Genomic DNA, 9,207 nt, shown 5'->3' with positions numbered 1-9,207 from the left:
CCGACCTCCAGAGTTCTCTTTGCAAGGTTCTCTTACTTTTCTGAAAAGTGTTAACAATGGATAAAGGAGATTCACGTATTATGCCCAATGATACCTTGCCGACAATACATGTTAGGAAATACTAAAAGAGGAAACGAAAAGAAATTCAACATTTTAATTTTGATATAAATTACTTTCCATAAAGTATCTAAAATAGTCCAGTGTACAGCACATAAAAATGGTATTTGAGAAGTTAGAGACCATAGAGAAACTGTGGATAAGGCACAAAGTTTATTTACACTCATCATTGCATACTAAACTTTTATAATTTGTATTTACAGCCCCATCAAGTTTTAATATTCAGAATCATTCCTTCACATTGTTTGATATTTGGCATAATGTTCAAACACACTTCATACACACTGACCTACTCCCAGCACCACTCACAAGACTCAATAAATACTAGAGAAAACAAAATTAAGGTATTATTTGAAGCTTGATCTTCTGTTTACTTCAAAATGACAGAGAAGTCAGTTTCTTGTGCTGAAATACTACGAGGGTGAAGAATTGAACTGTCATTCACTTGAAAAGTTTATTATCTCTGTTCAGGTACCACTGAATAAAAGGAAAATGAATCTGCCAAGTAGCAATATGATTGGCAGGCTGGTTTCTATGTCCCATCGCTCTCATAGTCTTCTATGATCATCTCTTCATCTTCCAGGTCTCCCTGCGCTGAAAAGGACTGAGGCTGGCTGGCAGGCAGTTCACTCCCACTATTCTGACTCAAAGGAAGACAGCATGTTTCAGTTTCAGTTTCAGTGGTTTGAGTGGGTTCACCCAGAGCTTCCTCTGCAGGCTGCCTTCCAGGAAGCGGGGCTTCATCTCCACTGTCAGGGTCTATCATTCCATGCTCCCTGTCCGTCAGGGCTTCCATTTTCAACCTGCCAGATTCATAATGCAGGCATCAATAATAACCAAATAAGGGGATGCCTTTAAATTACACCATGTGTGTGATGATTATGAAGCCATCTCTAGTTTTTCATCTACTTTCACTGTGCTCACTGTTTAGCCAGGCCCTTTAGCTTATTTAATGATATAAACAAAAATACAAAGGTAAATGACAAAATGTGAATAAATCATTACAACTTATAATACAAAAACTTGTAAAGAGTGCTTACAAATTAAAAAGAAAATACAGAATAGAAAATGGGTATAAAACACGACTTACATAAAAAAAGTACAAATGGTAAGTAAACAAATTGTTCGACCTAATCAATAATTTTAAAAAATGAAATTAAAATAATGAACTAGTACTATAATCTTTAAGACAGGCCAAGACTGACTATCTATCTATCTATCTATCTATCTATCTATCTATCTATATCTATCTACCTACCTCCCTACCTACCTACCTATCTTTTATTTATTTAAGTAATCTTTACATCTAACATGGGGCTCAAACACACAATCTCATGATTAAGAGTTGCATGCTCTTCCAACTGAGCCAGCCAGGTGCCCCAAGGAAGTAATAAAAACCCAGAAGTGTCAAGAGTTAGGAGAAAAGAATATGCTTATACACTGTAAGGGGACATAAAATTAGCAAAATATTCTTAGGAGCAATCTGGCAATATAGAGCAAAGGCTTCAAAAAAGTGTATGACCATTGATCCAGCAACTTCATTTCTAGGAATACATCCTATGTAAATAACATTTGATGCCATTTCACATCCTTTAGGATGTCTGTTATAAAAAAGTAGAAAAAAAAAAAAAAAGACTTGGCAAAGATATGTGGAAACTGAAACTCCTGAGCATTGCTAGTGGAAATGTAAAATGGTGTAACTGCTGTGGAAAATGGTAAGGAAGCTCCTTAAAAAATCCAAAACAGAATTACTACATGACCTAGGAACAGCAATGATTTAAGCTATAAGAAAAGCTGTGATAAAGTTGGAAATTAGCTAAATGTACAAAAATAAGGTGTAGGTTGGATTACAGGAAACTAGAGAACTATTAAATATTAATATTAAATGTCAAGCTAAATATTCATATTTAATATTGTCAACATGAATCAATGATAAGGTTAAATATGGTCATAATGAATGAAAGATAAAGTACTAGTCACTGTAGTAAGCAGCACTGACAAATCCTGTCTCCCAAGATAGATCAAGTAGTTGAACCAATAAGAGCAGTTAAAAAGCCCTTTTAAACCTTTAAAAAATGCCTAGGTACAGGGGTGCCTGGATGGCTCAGTCGGTTGGGCATCTGACTCTTGATTTTGGCTCAGGTCATGATCCCAGGGTCGTGGGACTGAGCCCTGCATCAGGCTCTGAAGTTGAGAGTGGGGCCTGCTTAGGATTCTCTCTCTCTGCCCTCTTCCCCATCTGTGCTCTCTCTAAAGTAAGATAAAAAGTAAAATAAAACATTAATAAATAATTAAATGCCTGAATACATAATTTGATCTTACAGATAAGCTAAGAAGAAATGAAATATAGGTGTTGTGTTAATCACTGATATCAGCCCAGCAGTCATTTTGCAATAAAATGAATAGCACATATACAGATTTACCTCTCTACATCTAGGTTTTATTTGTCTGAATCTTTTAAAATAAGGAAGTTTAAAAAAGACAGTGCTTTTGTGGTAGTTCCTGGTTCCTGCAGGCTTTAAACATAGGCTAACGAGCACTGGAGTGGCTCGGTCAGTTGCCCAACTTCAGCTCAGGTCATGATCTCACAGTTTGTGAGTTCAAGCTCTGCATCAGGCTTGCTGCTGTCAGTGTAGAACACACTTCGGATCCTCTGTCTCTCCCCGCCCCAACTCTCTCTCTCAAAAATAAATATTTTTTAAAAATATTAGGAAAAAAAATAAACTAAGAACATCTTGGGAGGAAAGGTTAAAAGAGGTTTCCAAATACGTAAGATTTGTTAACTGGAAGATTACAGATAAATTTTTATTGGTTGTATACTGAATAAGTAGATAACATTCAGTGGACATTTCAGTAACAGTTCTTTGAAAATTAAAACAGCTTACCTTCCAAAGTGTCGCTTCAGAGGAAGCTTTCCAATATCTTGGATAAAAGAAATTTGAGCTGAAACAGAGATTTTAAAAAAGCTTTAAATAGACATTTCTCTGAAGGAGATATGTAAATGGCCAACAAGCAAGGGATACTTAGGGCACCTGGGTGGCTCAGTTGATTGAATGTCTAACTTTTGATTTCCACTCAGGTTATGATCTCAAGATTATGAGATAGAGCCCTGCATTGGGCTCCATGCCAGGCTTGGAGCCTGCTTAAGATTCTCTTCCTCTCCCTGTACCCCTCCCCCTTGCGTGGAAGGAAGGAAGGAAGGAAGGAAGGAAGGAAGGAAGGAAGGAAGGAAGGAAGGAGAAAGCTCAAAATCATGAATCTTTTGGGGGCACCTGGGTGGCGCAGTCGGTTAAGCGTCCGACTTCAGCCAGGTCACGGTCTCGCAGTCCGTGAGTTCGAGCCCCGCGTCGGGCTCTGGACTGATGGCTCAGAGCCTGGAGCCTGTTTCCGATTCTGTGTCTCCCTCTCTCTCTGCCCCTCCCCCGTTCATGCTCTGTCTCTCTCTGTCCCAAAAATAAATAAAAACGCTGAAAAAAAAAAAAAATCATGAATCTTTTGGAAAATTCAAATCAAAACCATGGGATCCATTTCATATCTTTTAGGATGTCTGTTATAAAAAAATTAAAAAAAAAAAAGGTTTGGTAAAGATGTATGGAAACTGAAACCCTTGGGCATTGTTGGTGGAAATGTAAAATGGTATAAATGCTACATGAATTACTACATGATCTAGCAAGTCCGCTTCTGGGTATACACCCAAAAGAACCGACAGCAGAGTCTTAAAGAGTAATTTGTATATCATGTTAACAGCAGCATTGTTCACAATAGCTAAAAGGTGGAAGCAACTTAAGGTGTCCATCCACAGATGAATGGATAAACAGAATGTGGTATATACAATGTGATATTCTTCAGCCTTAAAAAGGAAATGCTGATACATGCTATAATAAAAACTTTGATGACATGCTAGGTAAAACAAGACAGTAACAAAAGGACAAATACTGCATGAGTCCACTTATGTGAGGTACCTAGAGTAGTCAAATTCAGACACAGGGGCGCCTGGGTGGCTCAGTGCGTTCAGCATCTGACTTTGGCTCAGGTCATGATCTCATGGTTCATGAAATCAAGCCCTGCGTCGGGCTCTGTGCCAACAGCTCAGAGCCTGGAGCCTACTTCAGATTCTGTGTGTCCCTTTCTCTCTGCCTCTCCCCTGCTCATGCTCTGTCTCTCTCTCTCTCAAAAATAAACAAACATTAAAAAATTAAAAATAAAATTCAGAGAGAAAAGGTAGGTGGTGGACAGGGAGTAGGAGGTAGTTAGCATTTAATGTGTGTAGTTTCAGTTCTGCAAAATGACAAAGTTCTAGAGATTGGTTGTACAAGGTGAATAAGCTTAACACTAGTAAACTATATACTTAAAAATGGTTTAAGATGATAAATTTTATGCTGTGAAGAAACATTTTTTTCAGGAAAATCTAACAGCAAGAGTGTGGCATTTGAACCAGGACCCACCCCTTCACTTCCTCAGCTTTAGAGAGACTTCACTCCAGGTCAGGTACGGCTAAGAACTCATAGGACTTCCTCCCTCCTGTGGCCAGCCTAGAATTCGGGACTCCCTTTCTCCAACCCTTGGCATGGAAGCTCTATCCTAGTGGCACAGCAGGCCGAGAATACTGCCTCCTCCTCTAACTGCCACTGGCCCTCACCCAAGCTCATTCATAGGGCCAGGAGGGTCCACGCTAGGAGGGGCTCAGCCAAGATGATCAGAGACTACCCCCACTTGAGCGCTCACCCAGAACAGTGACTCACTACAGGGGTTCAATAGTAGATTTGAACTGGCAAAAGAATCAACTTGAACAGAGACTGATAAAGATTGCACAATCAGAGAAAATGAAGTGAAAACAAATGACCAAGGTTGGCAGAAGAAAGTGGGATATCTTTAAGCACACCAACACTAATGGAGGACCAGAATAAAAGACAGAGATAGGAGCAGAAAAAATATAAAGAAATAACTTCTAAAATGACACAGTAAATGGGGAAAAAGATGATAAAAACAAAAATCCAAAAAAAATTACTTTTAAAGTAGGCTCCATGTCCATCTTGGGGCTTGAACTCATGACCCCAAAATCAAGAGTTGCATGCTCTACCACCTGAGCAGCCAAGAACCCCCAGAACATCTTATTTTTGAATGAATTTTATACACCTTTCAATGTTTGTAAATGCAACACTATGAGGGCTCATAAATATTTATTTATTTATTAATGTTTATTTATTTTTGAGAGAGAGTGCACATGCGAGCAGGGGAGGGGCAGAGAGAGAGGGAAACAGATTCTGAAGCAGGCTCCAGGCTCAGCTGTCAGCACAGAGCCTGACGTGGGGCTTGAACTCATGAACTGCAAGATCATGACCTGAGCCAAAGTTGGACATTCAACTGACTGAGCCACCCAGGCGCCCCAATATTTACCTTTTTAAAGACACACTCCAGAACAGAATCAGGATTTTTTAAAAAACAGCATTTTCATATGGAAAAATGAATTGTGATCCTATAATCTGAATTTTTAACTAGTGGATAAATGATTTTCCAGATAATTTCAATGTAAGCTGTCTAAACCAGTATCAGTTACTGAATTGGGAAAGGTTAAAATAAACTCTGTAGTGTTAGGCTGAAAATGAATGTACTGGCGTGAACTCATGGTACACACATACATGCACAGAAAAACGTCAGGAAGAATTTACACACTTACACACACACACACACACACACACACAAATACACACACAATCTCCTAGCTTTGTTCCATTGAAAAAGAATAGACACAATGATACTCCAATACCAATGATCATACCTAGTGCCAGATTCTAAATTTTTTTTAAGTAGGCTCTACGCCCAGCATGGGATTCAACTCAAAACCCATAGATCAAGAGTCACACGCTCTACCTATTGAGCCAGCCAGGTGCTCCCAGATCCTAAATTCTAAATACCATTTCCACTAAGAGGAACCAGGGCTCCTTGGAATTCCTGATTCTAGTACTAGGGCAGAGAAAGTATAAAATGATCCTGGATTTCTGACATTTACAAAAAGAACATCACAGAGACCTCTCTCTTGCTCTGCTCTTTGCCATGTGAGAATACGAGAAGATGACCATCTATAAGCTAGGGAGGAGGCCTTCACCATCTGCTTGTATCTTGATTTTGGACTTCCCAGTCTGCGGAGCTGACTGAATACTAATTTATAACATATGGAGTGCTATCCATGGTAAGTGATATATGCCAATTAAAGCATATGCCTAATATTTGCATAGGCACAGAAAAACGTCAGGAAGAACTTACACCAATCTTTCAAAAGAAATTACCTGTGGTTATTAGTTTTTCTTTTTATTAAATTCTACTATTTGAATTCTTTCTTCCTTTCCAAATCTGAAATGTGTTAATTTTGGATCAAAAAATAATGGAAAAAAGGGGCGCCTGGGTGGCGCAGTCGGTTGAGCGTCCGACTTCAGCCAGGTCACGATCTCGCGGTCCGTGAGTTCGAGCCCCGCGTCGGGCTCTGGGCTGATGGCTCAGGGCCTGGAGCCTGTTTCAGATTCTGTGTCCCCCTCTCTCTCTGCCCCTCCCCCATTCATGCTCTGTCTCTCTCTGTCTCAAAAATAAATAAACGTTAAAAAAAAATTAAAAAAAAAAAAATAATGGAAAAAAAATTTAGTCTCACTAGATTGTAGCAATGAGTTGACTTTAAAAAGATAAGGTTATAAAACACTACTTTTGGGGACGCCTGGGTGGCTCAGTTGGTTGAGCGTCCAACTTGATGTCGGCTCAGGTCATGATACCAGGGTCATGGGATCAAGTCCCATGTGGGGCTCCATACTGAGCATGGAGCCTGCTTAAGATTATCTCTCTTTTGGGGCATGTGAGTGGCTCAGTCGGCTAGGCATCCAACTTCGGCTCAGGTCATGATCTCACGGTTCGTGAGTTCGAGCCCCACGTCAGGCTCTGTGCTGACAGCTCAGAGGCTGGAGCCCACTTCGGATTCTGTGTCTCCCTCTGTCTGCCCCTCCCCTGCTTGCACTCTGTCTCTCGCATTGTCTCAAAAGTAAATAAACATTAAAAAAAAAAAAATTTAATATGTCTCTCTTTCTCCCCCTTTGCCCCACTCACGCTTGCTCGCTCTCTCTCTCTCTCTCTCTCTCTCTCTCAAATTAACAAAACAAAACATTACTTCTTGGATTAAACAAAAATCCATGTTATTACCTGGATTTCTCATTGGAATGGTTAGCAAAGCAAGGTATGGCAACAGCTGAGTTTGGAGGCATAAAGCTGGTAAGCAGAAGTCAGAAAAAAGAGCTTTTGCTGCCAGGCAGTTTTCCCGATACTGTATAGAAGTGGGGGAGAACATGAAATGAAAAATAAAATTAAAAAAAATGGAGATGTATTCCTAGACAAATGAAGTTTACCGTATCACCAAGTGTGTTTACACATACCACAAACATACTTTTAAGAGTTTACCTAATTAGTTTTTTATAATTGTTCTAGCCTTATCTAATAAAGCATTTTACCTATAGAACTATTTCATATTTGACATAACAGCAACAAGAATTTTTTAAGAGACTTAAGGTAGAAAGAAAATAAACCTTAAAAATCAAAGGAATTCTGTTTATGAGCATACATCACAAATTATGTGAGGATACTGTTCTCAATTAAAGAATTAATATTCTTTAGTTAACACGGGTACAATGCTAGGCTGATAAGGAGACAAGTACAATCTGCCTTCAAAGAGCTTATGGTTTTACAAACAATTCATATGTAACTATAAGGCAAAATTAATATAAGTGCTATAAATAGCAGAGCAAGTCAATAAGGGATACAAATTCGTTACAAGTCATGAAATTCCCCAAGAAATCTTTGGAAAAAATGTCTTAGGTAATTGAATTACAGGCTCCTATTTCGCCATATGATTTTTTTTTTTTTTTTTTAATTTTTTTTTTCAACGTTTATTTATTTTTGGGACAGAGAGAGACAGAGCATGAACGGGGGAGGGACAGAGAGAGAGGGAGACACAGAATCGGAAACAGGCTCCAGGCTCTGAGCCATCAGCCCAGAGTCCGACGCGGGGCTCGAACTCCCGGACCGCGAGATCGTGACCTGGCTGAAGTCGGACGCTTAACCGACTGCGCCACCCAGGCGCCCCTCGCCATATGATTTAAGAACTGGGGCACCTGGGTGGCGCAGTCGGTTAAGCATCTGACTTCGGCTCAGGGCATGATCTCATGGTTCGTGGGTGCGAGCCGCACATCGGGCTCTGTGCTGACAACTCAGAGCCTGGAGCCTGTTTCAGATTCTGTGTCTCCCTCTCTCTCTGCCCCTCCCCGACTCTCGCTCAGTCTCCCTCTGTCTCAAAAATAAATAAACATTAAAAAAACATTTTTTTAAAAAGAACTGGAAGATATCTTAGAGATGATGCAGTTCCGTGTCACAAATTCAGATGCTCTAGGAGACAGGCAGGTATATAAATCAGTGCAGTGAAGCAGCTGGGGAAGGTACCCATCACTCCCATCTTCAAGGGGGAGATGCTATTTGGCTCGGCCAGATTGTTGCCATGTAAAAATATAGGCCAGTGCTGCCTTACTTTGCATTTATTTCAGAAGAGTCCAGACATTCTGAGCCAGAAATCCATATCTGAGTTTTAATTATTATACTCATTTTTAAAGACTGGAAATTCATGAAAAAAAATCTCTGTGTGTAGTATTCAACTCGTGGGACCGCCTATTTTTACCTTCTAATTCAATCCAATGCATTTAAAGCTGTGGAAATGAAGTGTACATTAGGTAAAATAATCTGTCCAGATGGTTAGAAGCAATCCCAGGATTGCTTTCTTTTCTTTCTTTTCTTTCTTTTCTTTTCTCTTTTTTTTCTTTTTCTTCTTTCTTTCTTTCTTTCTTTCTTTCTTTCTTTCTTTCTTTCTTTCTTTCTTTCTATAATCTCTAGACTCAATGTGGGGCTTGAACTCACAATTCTGAGATGAAGAGTCTCATGCTCTTCAAAACGAGTCAGCCAGATGCCCCTATTTTCAATTAAAATTAAAAAATAATTATAATGATACTTTGAATTCACTACTAGTCAACTAATAAATAAAATATAAGCTTTCAAAATTTGAGTGCT

At 39.3% G+C, this 9,207-nt stretch overlaps 1 protein-coding gene across 4 annotated transcripts in view; it reads right to left on the bottom strand.

Moving 5' to 3' along the window:
- Window positions 1–253: 253 nt before the first annotated feature.
- Window positions 254–9,207, bottom strand: part of RAD17 (RAD17 checkpoint clamp loader component) — a 37,933-nt gene continuing 28,979 nt past the window's right edge. For 3 of the 4 annotated variants that reach the window (XM_030322455.2, XM_030322464.1, XM_030322475.1), the window contains 3 exons: window positions 7,300–7,420; window positions 3,003–3,060; window positions 254–920 (listed from right to left, as the gene is read on the bottom strand). In XM_030322455.2, the coding sequence (XP_030178315.1) occupies window positions 650–920; window positions 3,003–3,060; window positions 7,300–7,420 (450 nt within the window). In that variant the 3' untranslated portion in view covers window positions 254–649. The remainder of the gene's footprint in view (window positions 921–3,002; window positions 3,061–7,299; window positions 7,421–9,207) is intronic. The other variant, XM_030322480.1, reaches the window with a different exon arrangement.

This window comes from Lynx canadensis, chromosome A1 (genome assembly GCF_007474595.2).
Source record: "Lynx canadensis isolate LIC74 chromosome A1, mLynCan4.pri.v2, whole genome shotgun sequence".
NCBI classification, from domain to species: Eukaryota; Metazoa; Chordata; class Mammalia; order Carnivora; family Felidae; genus Lynx; species Lynx canadensis.
This window is presented reverse-complemented; position numbering and strand designations above follow the sequence as displayed.